The 27,700-nt window shown below is 41.1% G+C and overlaps 1 protein-coding gene across 1 annotated transcript in view; it reads left to right on the forward strand.

The window, feature by feature from the left end:
• TFPI (tissue factor pathway inhibitor) overlaps positions 1–27,488 on the forward strand; it is a 264,389-nt gene extending 236,901 nt beyond the window's left edge. Inside the window, exon 9 of the mRNA XM_085648705.1 lies at positions 26,310–27,488. Coding sequence (XP_085504831.1) covers positions 26,310–26,389 — 80 coding nt within the window. The 3' untranslated portion in view covers positions 26,390–27,488. The remainder of the gene's footprint in view (positions 1–26,309) is intronic.
• The last annotated feature ends 212 nt before the right edge of the window (positions 27,489–27,700 follow it).

The following is a 27,700-nucleotide window of genomic DNA, read 5'->3' on the forward strand; positions in this document are numbered from 1 at the left end:
GATTCCTAAGCAGGCACACTGTGATTAGTGTTTTAAGCATGTATCCCCTGCTTGGACGCACTCAGGATGTAAAAATGGAAGGCGAGCGTCATGATGGTACCAATATCATACATTCTGGAATTGTGCTGCCAGATAATAAAGTTTCAAGTCTGGACTCCATTCCCCCCTTATCATATGGTAGCGTTAGTATGTTCCAGCTGATGCAAGGTTGCTTTCCAGCCCAAATTTTGTTTAATCCGGGCACTTTTTAGCATGTTAAAGAAGGTCTTGGGATGTGGAATGAGAATATTCATGACGTGGTTTAAAAAATGGAGGAGGACCACTATCTTAATAATAGCTACCCCTACCCTCAAGCGATAGGGATAGATTTATCTAGCTCTCCACCTGCTGTTATGTGCGTCTATTAGGCCCATGTAGCAACGCTGCACACTTTTCTTACATTTTCCTCTGTCTGCACATTAACATTTTACTGTAACCTTTTGCACATATTTGCGTGTGTGACAATGTTGGATTAGTTTCTCTGAAACTGCTTTGCTTACACATTTTGCTTCAAGCAACATTATCATGATGCCTCGAACACTGAGTACAAGACCTTGCGCGCTGTACAATGTCATCCTATCCTTATCCACGGGGCAACAGGGCTATCGGCAAACCCATAACAGTGCTAATCTGTATATACGTTGCAAGGATGTTTTTTATTATAAATAAGCATTTCCAGGGGTTAGCCAGAGGAGGCACTTCTGTTGAGATTGATAAGTCCCTGCATGCTGACACTTAGCCAAGCAGCTGCCTAACATCTCCATGAGGGGTGTCCAATTCGTGACCAAGACGGGTCCTACATTCTGTCTGGCCAGGTACGTTGGTTAGATCATCCTGTGGGGGGATTCTTGGCTATACACACACACTCTAGATGCACACAGAGTAGGGATTGAATAGTAAGAGTAAGCCTAAATTGCCTTGTTTTATATGCCTGCATATATACACTGTTCTTAGCACAATGGTGGGACTTTACCTGCTATTTACTATTTTGGTGCGTGTGATCACTTTCATATGCTTCTGTCTACTGATTATCACAGCAGAATAACGTTAGTTCAATAAATATATTGAACGTCCCTCCCATTGTGTATTCTCTGTATGTTTCTCTGAGAACAAAAGTGCACGAGTGACTAAGTGAAAGGGTTCTAGATCTGTTACCACGATCCCCGAGGGGTCAGGGTTGTCACGTTCAGTGGTTGCCAGAAGCATTTGCTTCCTGTTTGGGTTAGGGGGCTTGTGGTGGCAATGTAAGCTAGCTGGTCTTTAGGCCAACATATACTACGGAAGGTGCATGTAATCAGTCCAGGCACCCCACCCAAAGTTTATGTTGTCCACAAACGCTCAGATCCCATGGATTAGTGGGAACTACATGACACTGCGTCCCCAGTCGTTCCTTGAATGGGCCGTATTTTTATTTGTAATATAGTATCCTTCTTGCGGTTACGGATTATGCCTAGGAATCTGACTGAGTTTGTAACCCAGCTCATAGTGAACTCTAGCTGTGCCAGCATTTTGCAGTCGGTAAGGGTGAGGATATCCGATTTTGACAGATTAATGAGCAGGGTTGTATGACGTCTGAATCATAATATGTCACGGAAAATGGGAGAGAGGTTGGATGTTGGGTCGTTCACATCAGCAAAATATCATCAGAATAAATGAATAAGAGGAGCCATCATGTGGGGAATGCCATACCTCTTTGTGGGTGTCACTCCTGCAGAATGCTTGCTGGGGGATCCATTGCTAGTATGAATAACAGGTGTGAGAGCGGGGATCCCTGATTTGTACCTGTATATTTGTATGAGGTCTGTAAGTGTGCTATTGAACAAGATGCCGGTCACTGGGTCTACATAGAGAAGTTTGATGAATGCAATGAAGTTGGGGGATGCCCATCTTAACTAATATTTGAAAAAGAAAAGGCCACTCTATATACTCGAAGGCCTTCTCCACATCAAGAAGAACCACAGCAGCTGGCATATGTGGGGCTATCTGATTAGGCACCTCGAATGTGGTGTAAAGGTTAATAAATGTAGATCTGTGGGGCACAAAAACAGATTGGCCGGAGGTTATAAGGTGTTCCACTAGTAAAGTAAGTTTGGTGGCAAGCACCTTCACCAATATCTTTTTATCGAGGTTTATCAGAGATAATGGTCTGTAGGTGGCACTCAGGGTTAGGTCCTTCCCTGGTTTAGGTAATAGAGTGATCATCGCTTCGCTGAGTGCTTGAGGAAAGAGCCCGGCTGTACTGCTTCAGGGTAGACCTCTAGGAGGCAAGGAGCTAGGAGGGGTTTGTACATTTAAAAAAATTCACTAGTCAGCCCGTCCAGCCCAGGCACCTTATGGTCTTGTAGACTTTTCATGGCAGCTAGAATCTCCTTGAGGGTGACAGGGGCACTTAGGAATTGTTGGTGTTCCCAATATAGCCACACCATGGCAGTGTCATTAAGGTACTCCTGAGTGGTGACTGGTGATTCATCTGGATGGGAGTTGTACAGTTGCCCATCATAGTGGACAAACTCTGTCGATATGTTGGCAGCAGTGAAGAGTGTGGCCCCTGTTTTGGTGTGGATGTGAGTGATGTGTGTTTGCTGTGAATAACCTTTCAGCAATCTGGTGAGTGTACTGCCTGGTCTCTCTCCCTAAATGTACCAATGGGCGCATGCATGTTTACCCAGAAAAGTCACCCCGCTCTCTGCAAACTCTCTCTATTGCTGTAATAGACTATGGCATTCTAGATGATAAGTGGAGAAGTTTGATGCCACATTGGAGGAGTTTAACTGTGTGAGGTTGCATTAAATGTTTCAGAGTTGTGTGCATGTGGTTGCAAGCACCTGCTTGTTTTGAAATTGCCATGCCTCTAATGTATACCTTAATGCTTCCCAGAGCATAGCATTTGTGGAAGCCGATCCTGCTTTTAAGCTGAAGTATTCCTCAATTACCTTACAGATATCCCTACTAACGACATTGTCGATGAGGGCTTCACTGGGGAATCGCTAAGGTGGGCAATTTACTTTGTGGCAGGGGTCGTGGAGCATCAGTCCGACAGGAGTGTGGTCAGATACGGTGTTCCAAACATGTATAATGTCGGCAGTCCATGTTGTGCCTGTTGGAGTGAGAAGCCAGTAGTCTATACGGTATTAGGACCCTTAGGGGCTGAGTAGAACGTGTACTCTGGGAATGAGCATGTTGCAGTTGCCATGCATCTACTAGGTCATTATTATCTATCATGCCGTTCAGTGCCATGAGAGAGTGTGTTTTCGCTGCAGCTCTGGTACCAGTGCAGTCTTTACCAGAGTCGAGGATCAGGTTAAGGTCCCCGCCAGAAAAGACTAGAGCAGCATCCATGCATTGCAGAGATAGATTGATTGAGTGGAAGAACCTGGATGTATCTACATTTGATATTAACAAGTTTGACTTTGTGGCCCTCAAGTATGCCGTCCAATACAATAACTCTCCAGTCTTGATTGGTATGAGTTCGAGTGAGCACAAAATGTATTAGTTTGTATATAAGGATACAGACCCCCTTGAGTAAGTGCTGGAGGAGGAATAATATCTGTGAGTGACCCAGTTGGCTGCAAATGTGTGTGTGTTTTTTCCAGGTGCCAATGTATTTCCTGGGGGTGAGTGTTTGATTTGCTCAAGCGCTCCGTCCATCATCCCCTTTGGTATCGCTTTGTTCGCCCTAAGTTGATAGGGTATGCCCAGACGTGGGTCCCTTGTTCACTTTGCCACTGGATTCAAGATAGCCTGGCTGATGAGGGTTATGAACTTGAAACCGGTCCCAGGATGCTTGTTTCCGGTCCAGGGAAGACATGGCGTGGCAGTTCGGGCTGGACTGTTCCCATGAGGCACAGGGTCAGACTGATTTGCATAAGGCCCTGTCTGAAGTGGGGTGTTGAAGTGAGCTAAAGAATGATGATGGATTAAATCTTGATCAGTTGACTGGTGGTGAGTGTTTGATTTGCTCAAGCGCTCCGTCCATCATCCCCTTCGGTATTGTTTAGTCCAAGTAGGACAACACCATTCTGACGTTATGTGTATTATTGATGCCTCTGATGTTCCACGATAGCAGTATCAGTTGTTAGGTCTCGCAGACCTGCGTTGCAGCGCGCATGCGCTGCTTGCGTCTGCAAGACATATTGTGGGTGAGTATATATCAGAAGGGGGCTTGAAACCCCGCCCCTCATTTCCATTGGGTAGCGTCACCATTTATGGTAAACGGTGGCTTCCCATTGAAAATGAGGCTTCTGTGTTACCGCCCTTTGTCCTTTTGGGACGTCTCATCCGGACTGGGTCTCCTGCTTCACAGCTGTCTTGAAGACTTTGCTTATCTGCTTGTTTATTTAACAAGCAGATAAGAAAAGTCTTCATGACAGCTGTGAGGCACACGAGCCAGTGCTCCGGGTTTCCTGCAACCACGCTGCAACCACGCTTGGAGCATGCGCCAATCGGCTCAAAGCACTTTCTTATCTTTATGGGGCCAAACACATGGCCACATAAAGACAAGAGATCAATGCTTGTTTACTGTGTCTCGGTGCTGCATCCTAAAGTGAAGAAAAAAAACTCGAACCTGCTCGTTTTCTTTTTATTCTCTACAATGACGTCTGCAAATAATTCCAGTAGCTAATAGCACTGCCTAAATTATGGAAATATTTCACAATCCCGCGTTCGTGCAAACTTCAAAGGAATGCGTGAGAATATTGACGGTTTTAACTAAGCCTCGCGCAAAGCGGTTGGAGTTTTAATTCATCAACAGAGCTCCAAAATTCCGGGGCAGGTCTACTTCAATATTGTTCTTTTCCGGCGCTTACTTCGATAATGTTTTTTTGACTTGTTGGTAGAGTCATTTAGTCATTTGTAGAGCGAGGAGACGAGCTCCTCCCTGAATGTCTGCTTTTCAATTGAAACAATGTCAGCCCGAGTTAAAATGCAGTCTGGCACTTAGAAATGCCCACAGTGAAACCTGGAGTCTGCTGAGGCTGTCCTTCTGAGCTGTGTGTGCACACAGCAGGTCGGCCCAGCAGCCCACGTGGGTGTCTGTCTTACCAGACATCAGCTCAGTTCTCAATCACTCAGCACATACTAGCTACCACACCAATGTCTTTCTTTCTTCCTTCCTTCCTTTTTCTTTCTTCCTTCCTTCCTTCCTTCCTTCCTTCCTTTTCCTTCCTTTCTTTTTCTGTCTCTCTTTCTGTCTTTCCCTCTTTCTTTCTCGCTCTCTCTTTTTTCGTTCTCTCGTTCTTTCTCGTTCTTTCTCTTTCTTTCTTTCATTCTCTCTCTTTTTCTTTCTTTCTCTCTCTTTCTCTTGCTTTCTTTCTCTCTTTCTTTCTCTCTCTCTTTCTCTTTGTCTTTCTTTCTTTCTCTTTTTCTCTTTCTTTCTCTTTCCTTCTTTCTTTTTCTTTCTTTCTCCCTCTTTCTCTGTCTCTCTCTCTCTCTCTCTCTCTTTCTTTCTTTCTTTCTCTTTCTTTCTCTCTTTCTTTCTCTTACCGTTTCTTTCTTTCTCTTTCTGTTTCTCTTTTTTCATTCTTTCTCTTTCTTTCTCTCTCTCTTTCTCTGTCTGTTTCTTTCTTTCTCTCTCTTTCCTTCTCTCTCTTTCTTTCTCTCTTTCTTTCTTTCTCTCTCTCTTTCCTTCTCTTTCTTTCTTTTTCTCTCTTTCCCTTTCTTTCTTTCTCTCTCTCTTTCCTTCTCTTTCTTTCTTTCTTTTTCTCTCTTTCCCTTTCTTTCTCTCTCTTTCCTTCTCTATCTTTCTTTCTTTCTCTTTCTTTCTCTCTCTCTCTCTCTCTCTCTTTCCTTTTTTTTTCTTTCTTTCTCTATTTCTTCTTCTTTCTTTCTATTTCTTTCTCTTTCTTTCTTTCTCTCTTTCTTTCTTCCGCTTTCTTTCCTTCCCTTTCTCTTTCCTTATCTCTCTTTCTATCTCTTTGTTTCTTTCTCTTTTTTTCTCTCTCTCTTTCTCTCTCTTTTTCTTTCTTTCTTTCTTTCTTTCTTTCTTTCTTTCTTTCTTTCTTTCTTTCTTTCTTTCTTTCTTTCTTTTTTTCTTTCTTTCTCTTTCTTTATTTTTCTCTCTCTTTCTTTCTTTTTCCTTCTTTCTCTGTCCTTCCCTTTCCCTTTCTTTCTTTCTTTCTCCTTTCTTTCTTTCTGTTTCTCTTTTTTCTTTCTTTCTTTCTTTCTCTCTTTCTTTCCCTCTCTTTCTTTCTTTCCCTCTCTTTCTTTCTATCCCTTTCCCTTTCTTTCTTTCTCTCTCTTTCTTTCTTACTTTTTCTTTCTCTTCCTTTATTTCTCTCTCTTTTTCTCTCTTTTCTTCTCTTTCTCTCTTTCTCTTTCTTTCTTCCTTTCTTTTCTCTGTCTTTCTTCCTTCTCTTTTTTCTTTCTTTCTCTTCCTTTCTACTTCTTTCTCTCTGTTTCTTTCTCTCTCTTCTTTCTCTCTCTCTTTTCTTTCTTTCATTTTCTTACTGTTTCTGTCTTCTTTATCTTTCCCTTTCTTTTTTTTTCTTTCTGTTTCTGTTTTCTCTTTTTTTCTCTCGCTTTTTCTCTCTCTTTCTCTTTCTCTTTCTTTCTCTCTTTGTCTTTCTTTCTTTCTCTTTTTCTCTTTCTTTCTCTTTCCTTCTTTTTCTTTCTTTTTCTCTCTCTCTCTCTCTCTCTCTTTCTTTCTTTCTTTCTCTTACCGTTTCTTTCTTTCTCTTTCTGTTTCTCTTTTTTATTCTTTCTCTTTCTTTCTCTCTCTTTCTTTCCCTGTCTGTTTCTTTCTTTCACTTTCTCGCTCTTTTTTCCTCTTTCGTTCTTTCTCTCTCTTCCTTCCTTTCTCTTTCTTTCTCATTCTCGCTCTTTCTCTCGTTCCCTTTCTGTTTCTTTCTTTTTCTTTCTTATTTTTCTATTTCTCTCTTTCTTTTTCTTCATTTCTTTGTCTCTCTCTCTTTTTTCTTTCTCTTTCTTTCTCTCTCTTATTTTCTCTCTTTCTCTCTCTTTTTCTTTCTTACTCTTTCTCTCTTTCTCTTTTTTCTCTTACTTTCTCTTTCTCTCTCTTTCTTTCTCTCTTTTTTCTTTCTGTCTCTCTTTTTTCTTTCTTTCTTTTTCTCTCTTTCTCTCTCTTTCTTACTTTCTCTATTTCTTTCTTTATTTCTCTGTCTTTCTCTGTCTTTCTTTCTTTCTTTCTTTTTCTTTCATGTTTCTCTCTACCTTTCCCTTTCTTTCTTTCTCTTTCTGTTTATTTCTTTCTGTTTCCCTTTTTTCTAACTTTCTCTTTATTTATTTCTCTTTCTCTCTCTTTCTTTCCCTTTTTCTTTCTTTCCCTTTTTTTCTCTTTTTATATTCTTTCTTTCTTTTTCTTTCTCTTTCTTTATTTCTCTCGCTTGTCTATTTATTTTTCTTTCTTTTTTGTCTCTCTTTTCTTTTCTTTTCTCTCTCTTTCTTTTTCTTTCTTTCTTTCTCTTTCCTTTCTTTCTCTCTCTTTCTTTATTTCTCTCTGTTTTTTTTCTTTCTTTCTTTTTCTTTCTCTTTCTCTCTGTCTTTCTTTCTTACTCTATTTGTTTCTTTATTTCTCTCTCTTTATGTCTTTATTTTTTTATTTTTTTTGCTCCTTCCTCTATCTTTCACTTTCTTTCTTTTTCTTTCTGTTTTTTTCTGTTTCTCTTTTTTGTTTCTTTCTCTTTCTCTTTCTTTCTCTTTCTTTATTTCTCTCTCTTCTTTTTCTTTCTTCTCTCTCTTTCTTTTTTGTTCTTTCTCTCTCTTTCCTTCTTTCTTTCTCTCTCTTTCTCTTCCTTTCTTTCTCTGTTTTTCATTCTTTCTTTTTCTTTCTCTTTCTTTCTCTCGCTTTCCTTCTTTCTCTATTTCTTTCTTTATTTCTCTCTCTTTCTCTCTCCTTATTTTTTCTTTTTCCTGCTCCTTCCTCTCTATCTCTCACTTTCTCTCATTCTCTCTTTCTTTCTCTTTCTATCTCTTTCTTTTTCTTTCTTTCTCCTTTTTCTCTCTTTCTTTTTCTTTTTCCTTCTTTATCTCTTTCTTTCCCTTTCTGTTTCTTTCTTTCTCTCTTTTTCTTTCTCTGTCTTTCATTCTCTTTCTTTCTTTCCCTTTCAGTTTTTTTCATTTTCTCTTTCGTTCTTTCTCTCTCTCTTTCTCTCTCTCTTTCTTTCTGTTTCTTTCTTTCTGTTTCTCTTTCTTCTTTCTTTCCCTTTGTCTTTCTTTCTTTCTCTCTTTTTTCTTACTCTTTCTTTCTTTCTTTCTCTTCTCTTTCTTTGTCTCTCTTTTTATTTCTCTCTTTTTTTCTTTCTTTGTCTCTTTTTTCTTTCTTTCTTTCTCTTTCTATCTTTCTCTTTCGTTCTTCTTTTCTCTTTCTTTTTCTTTCTCTCTCTCTCTTTCTTTCTCTCTCATTCCCTTTCTGTTTCTTTCTTTTTCTCTCTCTCTTTCTTTCCTTCTCTTCCTTTTTTTCTTTCCTTCTCTTTCTTTTTCTATATTTTTTCTTTCTTTTCTTTTTTCTTTCTCTCTATTTCTCTCTCTTTCTTTCCCTCTCTTTCTTTCTTACAGTTTTTCTTTCTGTTTCTTTCTTTATTTCTCTCTCTTTCTCTCTTCTGCTTTCTTTCTATTTTTCTCTCTTTCTTTTTCTTTCTCTCTCTTTCTTTATTTCTCTCTTTCTCTGTCTTTCTTATTTCTTTCTCCTTTTTTCTCCTTTCTCTCTATCTTTCCCTTTCTTTTTCTTTCTGTCTCTTTTTTCTTTCTTTTCTTTCTTCCTCTCTTCTTTCTCTCTTTCTTTCCTTTTCTGTTTCTTTTTTCTCCATTTGTCTTTTTTTCTTCTTTCTTTCTCTTTTTTTCTGTCTTTTTTTCTTTCTCCTTTTTTCTCTCTCTTTCTTTCCCTTTCTGTTTCTTTCTCACTCTCTTTCTCTTTCATTTTCCTTCTTTATCTCTCTTTCTTTCCCTTTCTGTTTCTTTCTTTCTCTCTTTTTTTCTCTTTCTTTCTCTCTTTCTTTCCCTTTTTGTTTCTTTCTTTCACTTTCTCTCTCTTTCTTTCTCTTTCGTTCTTTCTCTCTCTTTCTTTCTCTTTCTCTCTCTTTCTTTCTCTTTCTCTCTCTCTTTCTTTCTTTTTCTCTCTCTCTTTCCCTTTCTATTTCTTTCTTTCTGTTTTTCTCTCTTTCTTTTTCTTTCTTTCATTTGCTTTCTCTTTCTCTATTTCTCTATCTTTCTTTCCCTTTCTATTTCTTTCTTTTTTTCTCTTTCTGTCTCTCTCTTTTATCTTTCTTTCTCTTTCTTTTTTCTCTTTCTTTCTTTCTTTTTCTTTATTTATCTATTTCTTTCTTTCCTTTTCTTTCTTTTTCCATTTTTGTCTCTAGCTTTCCTTTTCTTTCGTTCTCTCTGTTTCTCTTTTTTCTTTCTCTCTTTCCCTTGATCTTTCTTTCTCTCTCTTTCTTTCTTATTCTTTCTTTCTTTTTCTTTCTCTCTCTTTTCTTCTCTTTCTTTCGTTGTCTTTCTTTCTTTCTTTTCTCTCCCTTTCTTTCTCTTCCTCTCTTTCTCTTTCTCTCTTTCTTTTTTCTTTCTCTTTCTCTATATTTCTTTCCCTTTCTGTTTGTTTCTTTCTCTTTCTATCTTATCTCTCTCTCTATCTTTCTTTTTCTCTTTCTCTCTCTCTTTCTCTTTTTTTCTCTCTCTTTCTCTTTCTTTCTTCTTTATCTTTCCCTTTCTTTTTTTCTCTTTCTGTTCATTTCTTTCTGTTTCCCTTTTTTCTTTCTTTTTTTCTCTCTTTTTTTCCCTTTCTCTTTCTTTCTTTTTCTTTTTTCTCTCATTTTTACTCTTTCTTTCTTTCTTTTTCTTTCTTTCTTTTTCTCTCTCTTCTATTTATTTTCCTTTCTTTCTTGTCTCTCTCTTTCTTTTCCTTTCTTTTCTCTCTCTTTCTTTTTCTTGCTCTTGTCTTCTTTCTTTCTCTTTCTTTTTGTTTCTTTCTCTCTGTTTTTCTTTCTTTCTTTTTCTTTCTCTCTTTCTCTCTGTCTTTCTTTTTTTCTCTATTTCTCTCTCTTCCTCTTAATTGTTTTATTTTTCTTGCTCCTTCCGCTATCTTTCACTTTCTTTCTTTCTTTCTTTCTTTCTGTTTCTTTGTTTTTCTCTTTTTTGTTTCTTTCTCTTTCTTTCTTTTTCTTTCTTTCTCTCTCTTTTCTCTTTATTTTCTCTCTCTTTCTTTTTTGTTCTTTCTTTCTTTCTCTTTCTCTTTCCTTCTTTCTTTCTTTCTCTCTTTCTCTTCCTTTCTTTCTTTTTTCCTTTTTTTTTCTCTTTCTTTCTCTCTGTCTTTCTTTCTCTATTTCTTTCTTTATTTCTCTCTCTTTCTCTCTCTTTATTTTTTTCTTTTTCCTGCTCCTTCCTCTCTATCTTTCATTTTCTCTCATTCTCTCTTTTTTCTCTTTTTTCTCTTACTGTTTCTCACTCTATCTTTTTCCTTCTTCATCTCTCTTTCTTTCCCTTTCTGTTTCTTTCCACCCCTCTCTCTTTCTTTCTGTCTCTGTCTTTCTTTCTTTCTATCTCTTTCTTTCTTTCCCTTTCTGTTTCTTTCACTTTCTCTTTCGTTCTATTTTTCTGTTTCTTTCTGTTTTTCTTTTTTCTTTCTTTCCCTTTTTCTTTCTTTTTCTTTCTTTCTTTTTTCTTACTCTTTCTTTCTTTCTTTTTCTTTCTCTTTGTTTCTTTCTCTCTCTCTTTTCTCTTTCTTTTTCTTTCTTTCTTTTCTCTCTTTCTATCTGTATTTCTTTCTTTATTTCTCTCTCTTTCTCTCTTTTTTCTTTTTCATGCTCCTTCTCTATCTTTCAGTTTCTCTCATTCTCTCAATTTTTTCTCTTGCTTTCTTTCTTTCTTTCATTCTGTCTTTTTCTTTCTCTTTCTTTATTTCTCTCTCTCTTTTCTCTTTCTTTTTCTTTCTTTTCTCTCTTTTTCTTTTTTGTTCTTTCTTTCTCTTTCCTTCTGTCTCTCTTTCTCTCTTATCTTTCTCTTTCAGTTTCTTTCTGTTTCTCTTTTTTTCTTTCTCCCTTTCCCTTTTTCGTTCTTTCTCTCTTTTTTTCTCTTTCTTCCTTACTCTATCTTTCTCTTTCTTTATTTTTCTCTTTCTCTCTTTTCTTCTCTTTCTTTATTTTTTCTCTCTCTCTTTTTCTTTTTCTTTCTTTCTTTTTTCTCTCTTTCTTTGTCTTTTTTTCTCTTTCTTTCTCTTTCTTTCTCTTTTACTTTCTTTCTGTTTCTTTTTTTTCTTTCTTTTTCTTTCTCATTCTCTTTCCCTTTCCCTTTCTGTTTCTTTTTTTGTCTTTGTTCTCTCTTTCTTTCTCTTCCCTTTCTTTCTTTTTTTCTCTCTCTTTCTTTTTTCTTTCTTTTTCTCTTTTTTCTTTCTTTCTTTTTCTGTTTCATTCTTTTTTTCTCCCTCTTTCATTTTTTTCTCTTTTTTTCTCTCTCTTTCTTTCTCTATCTCTCTTTCTTTCTCTCTCTATCTTTCTCTCTCTTGCTTTCTTTCTCTTTCACTTTCTTTCCTTCTCTCTTTCTTGTCTTTTTTCTTTTTTTCTCTCCTCTCTGTTTCTTTCTCTTTCTTTCTCCTTCTTTCTTTCCCACTCTTTCTTTCTTATTTTTTCTTTCTATCTTTTTCTTATTTTTCTTTCTTTTTGTTCTCTTTCTTTCTTTCTCTCTCTTTCTTTATTTCTCTCTCTTTCTTTTTTCTCTCTCTTTTTTTCTCCTTTCTCTCTATCTTTCCATTTCTTTCTCTTTCTGTTTCTCTTTTTTCTTTCTTCTCTTTCTTTATCTCTCTCTTTCTTTCCTTTTCTGTTTCTTTTTCTCTTTTTTCTCTATTTCTCTCTTTTTCTCTTTCTCTTTCTTTTTGTCTCTTTTACCTTCTTTCTCTTTCTTTTTGTCTCTTTTTCCTTCTTTCCATTTCTTTCTTTCCATTTCTGTTTCTTTCTCACTCTCTTTCATTCTCTTTCTTTTTCCTTCTTTATCTCACTTTCCCTTTCTGTTTCTTTCTCTCTCTCTTTCTCGCTCTCTCTCTCTTTCTTTCTGTTTCTTTCTTTCACTTTCTCTCTCTTTCTCTTTCGTTCTTTCTCTCTCTCTTTCTTTCTCATTCTCTCTCTTTCGCCCTCTCTCTTTCCCTTTCTGTTTCTTTCTTCTTTCTCTTTCTATTTCTCTTTTTCTCCAATTCTTTGCCTTTCTCTCTCTTATTTTCTCTCTTTCTTTGTCTCTCTTTTTCTTTCTTTCTCTTTCTTTCTCTATTTCTTTTTCTTCTTTTCTTTTTTCTCCTTTCTCCTTTCTTATTCTATCTCTTTCTCTTTTTTACTTTCTTTCTCTATTTGTTTCTCTTGTTTCTTTGTCTTTTTTTCTTTCTCTCTTTCTGTCTCTCTTTCTTTCCCTCTTTCTTTCTTTCTTTCTTTCTTTCTTTCTTTCTTTCTTTCTTTCTTTCTCTCTTTTTCTTTCTTTCTTTTTCTTTCTTTCTCTATTTTTCTTTTCTTCTCTTTCTTTCTTTCTTTTGTCTTTTCACTCTCTCTTCTCTCTCTCTTTTGACCCTTTCTGCTTTCTTTGTCTTTCTTTTTCTTTCTCTTTCTCCTTTCTCTTTCTTTCTCTTTCTTTCTTTCTCTTTCTTTCTTTCTGTATCTTTCTTTCTATTCCTTTCTCTCTCTTTTCCTTTCTGTTTCTTTCTTTTGTTCTTTTTTCTTCCTCTCTTTCTCTTTCTTTCTTTCTTTCTCCTTTTTTCTCCTTTTTTCTCCCTTTTTTCTCCTTCTTTCTTTTCTCTCCTTCTTTTTCTTTCTCTCTTTCTTTGTCTTTCTTTCTTTCTCTTTTTCTCTCTCTCTTTTCTTCTCTTTCTATCTTTCTCTTTTTTTCTTTTTCTTTCTCTTTATTTCTCTCTCTTTCTTTTTATTTATTTCTCCTTCTGTTTTTTCTATCTTTCTGTTTCTCTGTTTCTCTTTTTTTTGTTTCTTTCATTCTCTCTCTTTCTTTCCCTTTTTCTTTCTTTCTCTCTCTTTCTCACTCTATCTTTCTTTCTTTTTTCTTTTTTTCTTTCTTTCTCTCTCTCTCTTTCTTTCCCTTTTTCTTTCTTTCTCTTTCTTTCTCTCTTTCTCACTCTTTCTTTCTTTTTCTTTCTTTCTCTTTTTCTTTCTCTTGCTTTCTTTTTCTCTTTTTCTCTCTTTCTTTTTTTCTCTTTTTTCTCCTTCTTTCTTTTTATCTTTCCCTTTTTTCTTTCTGTTTCTTTCTTTCTGTTTCTTTTTTTCTTGCTTCTCTTTTTTTCTTTCTATCTTTCCCTTTTTTCTTTTTCTTTCCCTTTCTGTTTCTTTTTTTCTCTCTCCCTCTCTTTCTTCTCTTTCTATCTATCTTTCTCTCTCTTTCTTTTCTCTCTCTTTCTTTTTCTTTCTCTCTCTTTTTCTTTCTATCTTTTTTCTTTCTCTTTCTTTCTTTCTTTATTTCTTTCTCTTTCTCCTTTTTTCTATCTTTCTGCTTCTCTGTTTTCTTTTTTTCTTTCTTTCTGTCTCTCTTTCCCTTTTTTCTTTCTCTCTCTTTCTCACTCTATCTTTCTCTTTCTCATTTTTGTTTCTCTTTTCTTTTTCTTTCTTCTCTCTCTCTCTTTCTCTCTCTTTTTTTTCTTTCTCTTTCTTTCTTTTTTGTTTTTTCTCTCTTTCTCTCTCTCTTTTTCTTTCTTTATTTCTCTCTCTCTTTCTCTTTCTCTTTCTTTATTTCTCTCTTTTATCTTTCTTTTTATTTTTTCTCTTTCTTTCTATCTTTCCCCTTTTTCTTTCCCTTTGTTTCTCTTTCTTTTTTCTCTTTCTTTCTGTCTCTTTCTTTTTCCTTCTTTCTCTCTTTCCCTTTCTGTTTCTTTCTCTCCCTTTCTCTCTCTGTCTTTTTCTTTCTCTCTCTTTCTTTCTCTTTCTTTCTCATTCTCTCTTTCTTTCTTTTCCTTTCTTTCTCTCTCTCTCTCTTTCTTTTTCCTTCTTTTTCTCTATCTTTCTGTTTCTTTTTTCTTTTTCTTTCTTTCTTTCTCTCGTTCTCTCTCTCTCTTTCTTCCCTTTTTCTTTCTTTCTCTCTCTTTCTTGCTTTTTCTTTCTTACTCTATCTTTCTCTTTCTTTCTTACTCTATCTTTCTCTTTCTTTCTTTCTGTCTTTCTTCTCTCTCTCTCTCTCTCTCTCTTCTCTCTTTTTTCTTTCTCGTTCTCTTTTTCTTACTTTCTCTTTTTTCTCCTCCTTTCTCTCTATCTTTCCCTTTCTTTCTTTCTTTCTTTCTTTCTTTCTTTCTTTCTTTCTTTCTTTCTCTCTTTCTGTTTCTCTTTTTTCTTTCTTCTCTTTTTTCTTTCTTTCTCTCCCTTTCTTTCTTTCTTTCCCTTTCCGTTTCTTTTTTCTCTCTTTCTCTCTCTCTCTTTCTCGCTCTTTCTTTCTTTCTCTCTCTTTCTTTCTTATTCTTCTTTCTCCTTCTTTCTCTCTCTTTCTGTCCCTTTCTGTTTCTTTCTCTTTCTTTGTCTTTTTTCTCTCTCTCTTTCTCTAAAATTCTTTCATTCTCTTTCTTTCATTCTCTTTCTCTTTCTTTCTTTTTCTTTCTTTATTTCTCTCTCTTTCTTTCTTCTTTCTCACTTTTTCTTTCTTTATTTCTCTCTCTTTCCTTCTTTCTCTCGCTTTCTTTCTGATGGGCAGTTGTGCCTTATTCGTGCCTTATCTGTGAATTAAACTTGAAGTTCTGGGCATATTTCGGGGCACATTTTCGGTAGGTAAATGTTGTCCTTCTGCTTTGTTACTTGTTCTCAGGAGAAAAACAACTTACTTGCAGAAAAAAGATTAGTGATTCACTAAGCTTTCTTTCTGTGACTAGGTTAATTAACAAAATCTAAGACAAAAGTGATCAAATAAAATAATTTGTGTAGAGGACCTGGATAGTTGGGTATAATTCAGACAGGACACGGGGAGTATGTGGTGTTTATAACATCGCTGAGAGATGTCTGTGTTACTCTCTCTATGGAAACATCACAAATGACACTGCCATTAGACCAGGATACTGAAGACTAGTTTTGGTGACATTTTTGAATAAGGGATTTGTTAATGAATTGTTTTAATGTTTTTTCAGGGAGTACATATTTAAATATAGGTGACACTATGCGGTGTCCCATGTTTTTACTGACACTTACATGATACATTAGATCGCCTTCAACCAACCCCCACCTCCCAATACATGTAATGATTTTTTTTTACCCACAATCACATTTTACAATCTAAAATAAGTAACCAGAAAAGTTACATGCAGTTCAATCAGATTTTTTTTGTATTTGCAACTCCATAGCTCGCAAAATTTTCCCAGTGCAGATCACAGCGACCCTTCCTTTAACAGTGGCAGCGGGCCTTTCTTTAGACGCCCTTTATCCCAACAAAGGAGCGTGGCCTCTATTAGCGTGAAAATGCTTTATGGGGCGCTTGAAAACAAGCATTTGCAATACAACAGGTCTCGCATTTTATAAACTTTGACCTATCGGTATTATAAATGACAATGCCTTTTATTATTGGAGGTTTTTTAAACACATAAATAAAAGGCAATGTCATTTACAATGCCAATAGCTCAAAATCTCGCAATTGCGAGACCTATTGCATTGCAAATGCTTGTTATAAGTTGTACCAGTCATGTCACAAAATTAAAAAGGTAGTAATCATACAGGTAACACGGGCTGCAGGTATGTTTTGTATTGTGCAAACTAGGTGCCTGAGGCTGTTAAGTCCAAATAGAAAAGCCAAGCTGAAACCCATTCCCACCCTCTCACTGAGTACCCCAACTTTCAGAGTAGATCCCTCGATAATCCCTGAAAAAGAAGAGGTGATACACACCATGGGTGAGAGCAATGCTTCATTAAGCCCATCCAACCAGTCTTACAAGTGTCCTTAAAGATTACCATGCAAACGGACCTTAGTGTGCACTGGAAATCAACTTTCAGTCACAAATCAGTCCATCTTATGAAAGTTCACAGAGGTTCAGATATTATTTTTTCCCTCCATCCCGTCTTCGGACTCAGCATCCACATCTGATGGTGGCCTGCAGACCCAGCACCTCCACCAGAGCCTCTGTGTGCGTCTGCGGGGTTGGCGAAGATATAGGGTTTACCGTCCATGGTAATCTTTATCTGTGCTCAGTAAAGAATACTGTATTTTATCCTCTTTATGCACAGCATCTTTTTCACATTTCTGACTCCAAGGGCCTCCTGTACTGCCTGGGTGAAATCTGCAAAAATAGATATGGCAGAGCCCTGGTAATGAAGCTGCCCCTGCTCATGGACTAGGCCTAGAGCACCTTGAGGTGGATTTTGTCTTAGGGACCTATGTGCCTTTTTAACCAGAAAAGTCAAAGAGAAGTCTTCCACACCGAAGAGCTCAATAAGCAGCTGGTCCACGAATGTGTCAGGGCGGCCCATTGCTGTGGTATCAGCAATCTCAGAAATCCATATATATTTGATATGTGAGCAGGCTTCCAAGTCTTCATTTTTTGCCAACTAGTGGGAACTTACAGTGTGCCATGGTGTGGTCGGCCATCCAGCAGGGCATATGAGGAACTAGGCACCCCTGCTGTTGCAGGATTGGCTTCTGATCTCCTATGGCTGCATGTCCCTGTGGTCCCTACGATCCCCGTGACAGGTTCCGATGCTCTCTCCCAACAGGAGAAGTCAGGAGACACCAGTCCCCCCCTATCAGCAGGCCACTGCCCCCCAACATGGCGGAAAGCCTGCCGTTGTGGTTCCGTTCTGCGGCCCCACACTGGCGGGGTCTGACAGAGCCCCCACACCATACACAGGCTACACTGGCTTCCTCAGGGTCCAAGCGGGCTTCATCCCACATCCATGAGCAGGGATGGTGGCAGATTACCCAGTTTGTGGCAGGAATTGGCAGCTCAGACTCCTGAGCTTCACGCTACATGGCCATCTTAGACGCCAGTGTGGCCCCACCCATCATCTCTGTTTTTCTAAATATGGTTCTGTTGTTATCTCTGTTTCTAGATTAGCCTTGGAAAAACTCTTTACTGTTCATCCAAAATAATTCTGATTTGCGTGTCTGCTCTTCAGCAAACTTATGAATCCAACTTATCTTTTCCAGTCTCACCATTTAAAAAAACCTTTTTACCCTAGTTCGTTTAGCCTTCTTGTCTCTGATTTTCTTCATTGTTTTTTTTTTTTTTTTTTTTTTTAAAACCTTTATTCGCATAAATCAGATACACAGCTATTCAGCCGACATCCCGGAGGTTCGGCAGCTAAACAATCAACACGTGAAGTCCTCCATGGCTCTAATGCAGGAGAATGACAAAGGTCTCATTTTTGAAAACTACCTACAATAAACACAACAAGCAAGGCAGTATACACCACAAAGTCGTGCCAGTTTCCAGCGGGGGCGCGGCCCCATTTCCAACATCAAATCAAACCACCGATCTGGAGGATGAGGGAGAGCAGAGGCACTAACATTCTAACGGAGGTGCATCAGAAAAACCCAAGTCGGAAGTGAGGCTAGGGGGAAAGTTGCTCCTCTGGCGGTTCAATGGCAGGAGGCAGACATATGCCTCCCCTATATTGGTTCCAACTTCCCCATACCTTATGCCATTTCTTAGGCCTCCCCCGTGCACTATACACCGTTTTCTCCCGAAACATGCTCCAGTCCATGTTGTCCTTCCATGCATCCAGGGTGGGCGGGCTATGGGATCCCCACAGTCGTGCTATATCTCGCTTAGCCACCATATTGCCTAGGGTCACCCATTGAGTCTGCGCTGCGTCATAATCCGTAGGACCCCACACATTCAAAAGACAGCGCCGCGCCTCTGGGTGCAGTACTATACCCGTGACCTCCTGCATCACCACGTGAATCCGCTTCCAAAAGTCCGCAATCACACCACACTCCCATATGATATGTAAAAAGGTGCCCACCATCCCGCAGCCCCTCTTGCATAACCCATCCTCGGAATAGCCCATATGAACCAGCCGGGGCCCAGTGACGTAGACTCTGTGCAGTATCTTAAGCTGGACCAGCCGTAGTCTGGCGGGGATCGCGACCTCCTTAGGAGAGGAGACGGCGTATTGCCAATCTTCATCGTCCAGCTCAAGGCCGTCCCTTATCCACTGATCCCGAACCCCCATGAGGAGGTCGGTCCGGACATTCACGAGCTTTTTGTAAATTAGGGAGATTGTGCTCTCCGGCATATGGCCGTCCAGGATCCGGTCCTCCAAGGGAGAGGACTCAGGCACCCTCTCCCCCTCAACGAGCACCGACCGCAGCGCATGGCGCACCTGCGCATACCGGAAATATTCCGTGCCCTCCAGCGCATATTCCGTCCGTAGTTCGTCAAACGACTTAATCCGCCCCTTGGCCAGCAGGTCGCCCACCCTGGAGATGCCAATCAGATCCCATTTCTCGAATCCCTTAGAGTGCCAAAGTTTCCCCAGCATATCTGAGTCATACAACGGAGTGGCGAGGGTGAGCCTATCTTTCCAGCCCAACGAGTTCGTGACTGTCTTCCACACATTCACCGCCACCCCGGTCGACCCGTGAGGGACCCAGCCGGGGGCCTCGAGTAAAGTGCTCTATAGTAGCCACCCCCACGCAGCAACCACCGGTCCATAGCAAAGCCGGGGCTAAGCGCCGGGCCGTAGACTCCATGGTTGATCGCACTCAGCTGGGAGGCCCAATAGTATCTTCTGATGTCGGGAAGCGCGATACCCCCATCGTACCAAGGAAGAGTTAGTTTTGCTATCGCTATACGCGGACGGCCGTCCCACAGCAGCGAGCGCTGGAGACTCTCGACCTCCCGAAAGTAGCTGGCCGGAACCAGCTCCTGGGTGTTCTGCAGGACATAGAGAAAACGGGGAAGAGACATCATTTTGAATAGCACAGCTCGGCCAAGGAGGGAAAGCGGCAGCCGCCGCCAGCTCGCTACATCTCGCCGCAAGCGCACCAGCGGAGGGACCAGGTTCCTCTCATACCGTACCGTTGGGTCGGTGGAGATATAAATCCCAAGATACTTGAAACCCTCCCGGGCGATCTGGATCGGGCAATTCCGCGGGGGAACCGGGACGTCTCCACACAAGGCATACAGATATGACTTCCCCCAGTTAATGGTTAGTCCCGAATTCCTCCCGAAGGAAGTCAAAATGTCGCAGATAACTATGAGGGACTTCCGGGGTGAAGCGAGATAAAGCAGGATATCATCGGCATAGAGGGAGATGCGGTCCTCGTGGTCAGGTGACCAGCGAAGCCCCCTCACCTCCGGGTGCCATCGTATCCAGGCCGCCAGCGGCTCGAGAGCAAGAGCAAACAACAGCGGCGACAGAGGACAGCCCTGCCTGGTACCTCTCCCCAGCCCGAAAGGGCGGGACGCCCTACCATTGACCGCGACTTGAGCGAGAGGCTCTTCATATAATAGTCTCACCCAGCCCATAAATCCGGGTCCAAAGCCGAATTTCGCAAGCGCAGCCCACAGGTATTCCCACTCTACCGTATCGAAAGCCATCGTTGCGTCGAGCGCTGCCACAATGGCCGGCTCCTGCATCATCCCCACCCTTGCAATCACTCCGTGGATGCGCCTAAGGTTCAACGCGGTGTTACGATGCGGGAAGAATCCGGATTGGTCAGGGTGGATCAGATCACCGATCACCCTGACCAAACGGTTAGCGAGGATTTTAGCGAGGATCTTCGGCTCGGCATTAAGGAGCGATATCGGCCTATATGAGCTGCACCTGTTCCTGGGCTTACCATCTTTATGTATGACCACGATTGTTGCCAGGCGCTGGTCGCGTGGGAGGCATCCCGTCTCCCGCGCCTCCACGAACATAGCTCGCAAATGCGGAGCGATCTTATCTGGCCGGAGTTTGTAGAGCTCAATTGGCAGGCCATTCGGGCCCGAGGCCTTGCCCGAACGTAACGAACGGATAGCCCCCGCGATTTTGTCGACTGTGATATCGCCATCCAGATCGTCCCTGTCTATGTCGGAAAGGCAAGGCAAAGCAAGATCACGCAGGAGTTCACACGAATCCCCCACTGGCCTGTCCGACACGGAGGTATAGCGTGTGGAAGTAATCCGCAAAGCACTGGACTATGCCATCCGGCTCCGCGACAACGACGCCATCCTCCGTCACGAGGTCCGGCACAACACGATTGACCCGCTCCTTTTTATCCAGCCACGCGATTAATTTCCCGGCCTTGTCCCCGACGTCGTACAGACGGCCCCGCTGTTCCCTACTCAAGGCTTTGGCCGCGTCCGTCACAAGGGCCTTGTACTCCGACTGCTTAAGGGTCAAATTGTGCAGCGCCGCCGCCGTAACCTCCCCTTCCAATGACAGCTCCAATTCCGCGATCTCCGCCTCAATCTGGGCGACCTCCGCGTCTCGCCGACGCTTGGCCGCTACTATCAAGGAGAGGGCCTCTCCCCTAAGCACTGTTTTGAACGCTTCCCACAAAGACACAGCCGACGTGACCGAGCCGAGATTCTCCTGGAAGTAACGATCGACCGCCTTCAGCACCGCACTACGAGTCATAGGGTCCCTGAGATACCACGGGTTAATTGGGGCCACCCTACCCCCCATTCCTCTACCAACATCCATACAGATCCACACCGGCGAATGGTCAGAAATACCACGTGCCATGTGCCTGGCCTCAGAGACAAAGGAGGCGTGTGCAGCTAGGGTAAGCACATAATCAATTCTGGAGAGACTGCCATGCGCCCCGGAATGGAAAGTGTATTGCCTCTGTGTGGGATGCAGTAGTCTCCAACAATCAACCAGTCCAAGGGTATCTACAAAGTCCGGAAGCCATTTCTGAGCCCCCCCCCGAGCTCCTTGGCGGGTGTCTGTCAAGCAATCCGGAGCCTACCGCATTAAAGTCGCCACCCACCACCAACATTCCCTCTGGGAGATCCAACAAAGTCCTCTCTAAGTCCGCAAGTGTGGAAGGTTGCAGTGCAGGAGGGACATAAACCGACACCAGGACCAGCGTCCTGCCCTCCCACCTCCCCGCTACAGCCGCAAAGCGTCCCCTATCGTCAACAATAGTGGAGTCAACCTCGAAGGGCAGGGAGGACCTGACGAGTATTCCAGCCCCTCTAGACCCCGAGGAAAACCCGGAGTGTGCAACAAACTTGTAACCTTTCCTATTGAGTGCATAGCACATGTTACCAATCAAGTGCGTCTCTTGCAATAAGACAATATCAGGGGTACATCGCTTCAGGAATTGCAGGACAATCCCACGCTTAATACGATCCCCCAAGCCATTTACATTCCAACTGAGTATTTTTAAGCCCCTACCCCCCATCCCAACATGTAAGGAGACCACCCCCCCCCGCGTGGAACCGCACTAGAGTCACAGAAGCTTGCATCCTTACGCCTTGCATAACCAAAAACAACAACAACCCCAACAACAACCCCAATCCACCCCCCACCCTGCACCCCTGCGTAAGCTCTAAAATGCCCCCCAACTTGCAGTGTGCCTGTCGCCCCATACAAAGACTAATCTACAAAAAGAACCCCAGAGGAGGAAAAAGCTCCCATACTGCCCCCGCTACCCCCCGGACTGTCACCCTCCCGGGGGAACCGGAGATCTGGTACTTAAGTCCAGGCTCATTGTTCATCGCCGCCACCGTCTGCTCCACCGGAGCGTTCCACGTTAGTCCGTCCTTGGGGCAATGTGTCCAGCCAATCTCCGACCATGTCTGGTGATTCAAAAAAGAAAGTCCGCTCTTCGAACACCACACGCAACCTGGCCGGGAAGAGCATGGCATATTTCAGTCCCATCTCTCGTAGCCTTCTCTTGACCGCCAGGAAACCTTGTCGTTGCTTCTGTACCATCTGGGTAAAGTCCGGATAGAAACTTACAGTGGTGTTCTGGAATAGCGTCGGGCCGGACACCCGTGATGCTTGCAAAATGGCATCACGGTCCCTGAAGTTAAAGATCCTGGCGACAATTGGCCTCGGAGGGGCCCCCACCTTGGGCCTCCCGCCAGGAACTCTGTGGGCCCTTTCAACAGTAAAAAACTTACTAAGGCCTTTGGGCGCCAGATGGTTCACCACCAGGTCCTCCACAAACAGGTCCACTGACTGTTCCTCCGAATTTTCCGGGACCCCAATAATGCGCACGTTATTGCGCCTTGCGCGGCCCTCGGACTCTTCCAACCGTCGGGCAAAGTGATCATTTGCAGTCCGCAAGGTACGGACTTCCAGCTGAAGGCCGGAGACGTCGCCCAGGAGGCCTGCAGTCTTGAGGTCCAAGGACTGAACCCGCTCATTAGTTTTCCCCAGGTCTGCCCGAATCAGATTGACGTCGATCGATATGGCATCCACTTTATGCGCCAGGGTCTCAAATTGTTGTCCGATAGAGGACTTCATCCCCTCGATGGCCCCCATGATATCTTGCAGGGTTGGTTCCGCGGAGGGGGGCGACACGTCCTTCGAGGCCTCCAGTGTCTGTCCCGATCCGCCCGGTGACCCCTTCTGGTGGGCATAGCGGTCCATGTTGTTAGTCTGGGTGTAGCCTCCCCGCCTGGTACTTTTGGGCTTCTGTTTTTCGGCGTCCGATTTACTCGACATCGCTATCTGCCGCGGGGACAATCTCTTTGCCCATACAGAGTAGACAACCATGCAGCCAGTGACTGGCGCTACCCACGTCCAGGCCGGGCGCGGTGGAGACAGGAAAGCGAAAGTGAAAGTGAGGACACCTTCCTTCCGACGACTCGCCCCTCGCGTGGCCGCTGTTGTTCAATTAGTGCACGGGCACTGTGCCAACGCAAGTCCCGGGCACCTTCCGGGGAGTAGGCCACAAACTTCCAGGCAGTACAACTTCGGTCTCCGGTGGGCGATTTCGATCCGGACAACGGCTCTCGCCTCAGCAACGGCTCCCCTCCAATATTCCGGGCATCAAAAGCAGGATACTAGACAGGATATCTGCCGGAGGGAGCGAGGGTCTCGGGAGCTCTAGGCTCACGCGGCCATCTTGATCACGCGCTAAGCTCCTCCCTCCGATTTTCTTCATTGTTGATTCCAAATATTCTTGTTCTGCTGGCATGAATTGGTTATCAACAGTTTCTTCAAATGCATGGATGTCACCTCCTGCTCCTATTCATCAGTATATACTTAATTCTAGGCTACCTTTTTAAGATCAAAGCCTATCAGACAACACAGATATCTGTTGCAAAGACATATGGGCTATGCTGAAAGCTGACCTAGAAATGCATTCTGCCCATTGCTCACCATTGTCTTTGCCATTTGTCACTCACATTTGCTTGCCTTCTCTTCGCTGGCTTTATTTGTTTTAGGCTGTCCAGCTTGTGTTAGGTTCTCCATGGAGCATAGTCTCCTTACCACCTCCCTTATTGGCTCCTTTTATTCTTCCACCACTACTCACATTTTAGGAACTCTTTTTTACTTTTTTTTGTGAAGCACTCCATGAGAGAGCACGTTCTACAGCTGTCTCTCCTTTCATATTTCTCCCCACCCTGTGCTTCTCCCCATTTTTGTCTTTTGTTAACATCAAATGGGGGCATTGTTTCTAAGAGTGTTTAACAGATGTGATTGTTTCGAGGTGCTTATTATTCTTAGCTGATGTGAGAAGTTTGTGGATTCTGTAGTCAATTTTACCAGAAGCTGTTTTGGGTTTTTGATCGGTTTTGGAGGCACATTTTGTATGCATGAAAGTGTATGTTTCGTTTAGTAGTCGCTTTGCAGGGGGTGCTTCACCAGCTGCCACAGCATGTCTCCCAATGGGATGTCACAAGCTGTCATTTTGTTTTTACAACTGCTAAGATTTGTAGGTCATTTAGCCCCATGAGGAGAGCATGGTGTTATCTTTATAGCATGCCAGCAAATGATCCCTGGTCCATTTGCTGCTTGTCCACTGGCCTGAAGAAGCAGTGAAATATATAAAGTGTCCAAATGTTTTCTATTTCTACTTATGTCTTTTAAAGTTCTTAATGCTTGCAATGACATTTGTGCCTCTAAGAAAAAAGAAAGACCCTAGCACACGTTTGTATTTCTTTGTTAAATCTACCAGTACTTTGCAATGATTAACAGTTCAATTTAGTTTTCTGTTGGGATGCCTTTCTGTTTGATGTTAATGTACGGGGAGCAAGCACTCCTTTGAGCACTTGGAATGTGCTTGGAATATACAAAACGTTATCATAAGTTGGATAACTTAGCTACTTTTGTTTATTGATTGGTAAGTTATTAATGTGAGTGTCATTCCTCCACATTTACTACAATAAACATATAAATACATATTGTTTTATTTTCATTATGCTAAAATCTTTCCTGATGCACAAAACATTGCCCATGTGCTTTTTTATATGAAGAACAGAATAGATAAAGCTATCTTTCCTAGTTGGCTTTAGACCCTTCTTGTAAGGGAGACCATGTATTGTTTTTTCAAATGCTCCTGTACCTCTTAATAAACCCCACATGAATTGGATTATTAGGAACCCTATGTAAAATAGTACATGTTGTAGGGACCTGGCGATGTAGGCTGCAGCAGCAGCTTAAGGGTCACATCTGCCTCTTGTCCCTATGTATGTTTACTATTGCCTTGGGATAGCATTTTTCTTGCACAGATTTGCATCCTTGGCCTTATTATGTAGTCATACTCACAACAGACTACAGGTTCGAAATAATGCTTTTGAAAGATGTATTGGGCAAATAACTGCAAATGTTAATAGCCTTTGTTTTTTTTAACAGAGAGCATTTTTTCACAATTGTTATCTGCAAGTGCTTTCTTGTTGATATGTGTTTCTTTTCCATTGTTTATTTTTGTTACTTGAACTGTGTGTATGTATACACACACACGCACATATAAAAAGGCTATTGCTATTAATAACGCGTTTCAGTCCGGTTACTCCGAACCGAAACGCATTGGGCATGGCAATAGCCTTTTTTTACGAATACATTTTCATAATCTGAATCCTGATAGAGTGTGGTCTTTTTGATCGCCTCGGCGGTTATTGGAAGAATTGTTACCGGCGTGGCCCTGCCTGAAGAACACACACCGCCCCTACATATAATTTATTCGTTTTCAGTTCCATCACTGCTCTGCCGCTCCACTTGCAGCGGTTGACATTGGTTGGTGAGGATGGAATTCACCTTACAATTAGTACAAAGGTCCAACCAAGGAACGATAGACGGGCACTCACGGAGTCATGAAATTATTAAATTTATTGCCTCACATACAAACAGAAGCGTTTTGGCTTCTCCCTTTATAGATGCCAGTGAGCTGGGTAAACATACAGAGATAGAATAGGAAATGTTCTTCATAATTTACTGATTCAAGATAAAGAACAGGACACAGCAAAGGTCGGAAAGCTAGAGACGGCTGTACAAAAAAAAAAGGAAGGAATTGAAATGCACAGGATTTCACCAGAGGAATAGGGTCCCAGAGCAGTAATAAAAGGGCCAAAGTACAGAAGATAAAGCAAGAGAACTGGAGAATAAGAAACTATAGGCACTGGAAATCTGAATGTGAATGTCACTATGCACTAAAGTACTCATGATATTGTGAGGGCTGTGCAAGAAAGAAAGGCAAACAAATGCAACAAGTGTAACACAATGGGTAGAGGCAGAAATCAGGAATATGAGGACTGCAGTACAGAAGTATAAATAAAGAGGGGCTGGGTTACTAAAATTGCCTCAACTGGGAAGGCTAACAGAAGTTACTAATCGATTGAAAGCTAGCAACTTTCCTTTGCTTATTGTTATCAATAACGATTTAGAAGTAAAGAAAAAGGAAAGTTTGCAAAAAGATTAACCTGTGATATAGCTCACACGCAGATCACTATAGAACATTGTATGTTCAATGGCATAGAAAAGAAAACAAATGTAAATGGAGTTTATTGTGTAGTAATCAGCAAATAATTGTGAAATAATCTGACTAGTTTCAACTTCAAACAACAAAATGGTTGGTATGATCAGGAATTATTTAACTTTTTTAATCTTTATGAAGTTATCCCATATTAATTTTCAAGTCATCCTCAAATCACAAGGAAAGAATCAGATACTAATGGATGGAACAAAGATGTGAATAGATGGATAGATAAGTGTTTCCAGCCTGGACCTCTGACAGTCCCCATCTCTTGCATTTTAGTCATTAAATGTGTAACATTGAATATGTTAGTTCTCTTGTCAAACATGATGGAAATGTATCTTGTGCCCGGTGAAGACCGCTCGATAAATCTGGACTAGTGAGCATTGGATGGATTCAACGAGAAAATGACTAGCAGAGTAGTTTTGGGCAGATGTATTTGAACAAGTAAAGCTATTTTTGTCACGAGTCCGAAATAATGTCTAATACTACGTTTTTTGTTCCTCATTTAGATTCAGTGAAACTCAGAAGGAAAAAAAAGAAGCAATCTTTGAAACCATCTTCTGACACAGCAGTCGTTGAATCAGCTTGAATGTATTATTCGCTATACCAACTTTCTACATTTAGTATGTGAGGAACTGCATAATTCTCAAAACCTTTAAAACCTGTTCAATGAATATCCGTTATTTTTAAATAGATTTGGTCTCGTTTGGAAATCCTCTGCTTCTAACCTATTACAGTGAAAGATGTATTTAGTACAGTGTATACTTGAATGATTTCAACCTTGTAACAAAGCAGTTTTGCTAAAGTATTTCATCCCTTTATACTGTATATTCAGTCACATAACCTCCCTGGTTCCAAGAGCACTGTGCAATTCAAAAACAGAATTTAGCTTCAGCTCTAGCTTATAAAAAGAGACTTTAAAAAGCTCTCCTGTGAATCTGCACAGAAGCAGTACCACAAAGCATTGAACTGAAACAACACTAAAGGTTTTCAAAGGGGAAGGCAAAGGTAGTGGAAACAAGTCTGAAGGAACACTTTTACTATTGTTTTTTCTCTCCTTTGAAAAGATATTCAATTTATGTGGCTCATTTGAGTAATATGGAGAATGGACCTGAATATAAATTATAAAACAAACAGCAAAGGCATGTTTAGTATATGTCCTGGAAAGCCATTTTTTGTTTTTATTAAGGGGTTGGCAGCTAGTTAAGGGAGGAACTCAGAAGTAACCATGTAGGTACTACAGATCTGGTAGTAACTAAAGATCTGGTAATAAGTCATTAAACTAAGTTATTTTTTTAATTACAACAGGGCCATTAAGTTGGCATACATTTGGGAGTTGTAAGATATTTTAAACCTTTGTCAGTGAGAGCACCATTATACCTCTAATAAAGATATCCTCTCCTGCCCACTATGGTTTTTCAACCGGACCGTGGATAGTGATATGTAAGAAAATAATATTCAAGATGTGAAAACTGTCTGTAAACCGCAAATGGAAATGCTTAAATGTATGTGCCACAGTATATTAAGTGGGACTGAGTTTACTGTATATAACTATTAGAATCTGATCATAAGATGCACTGAAAACGATCGCCTGAAGCCGGAATGAGTGCAGACATAGTTCAAGTTCTAATCACTTGTGAATAACCCCTAATTTTTTTTAACATTTTAATAAAGGTTGGTGTACTGTGTCTCTTTGTGTGGGCGGCAGTGTGTAATTTTCGTGGCCTCTCTGATCCATAAACCAATGTATTTAAAACTATGTATTTACGTTAAATTATTGTCAGTTGTGAGCCCAAAGAGTGAAACGTAAAGATTGTCACATCTCCCCTGACCTTCGTGCCCTCAACTGGCTACCTTTCGAGGCTAGAATCCATTTGAAAATCGTTTGTATGACACACAA

This window comes from Triturus cristatus, chromosome 3_2 (genome assembly GCF_964204655.1).
Source record: "Triturus cristatus chromosome 3_2, aTriCri1.1, whole genome shotgun sequence".
Classification (NCBI taxonomy): domain Eukaryota; kingdom Metazoa; phylum Chordata; class Amphibia; order Caudata; family Salamandridae; genus Triturus; species Triturus cristatus.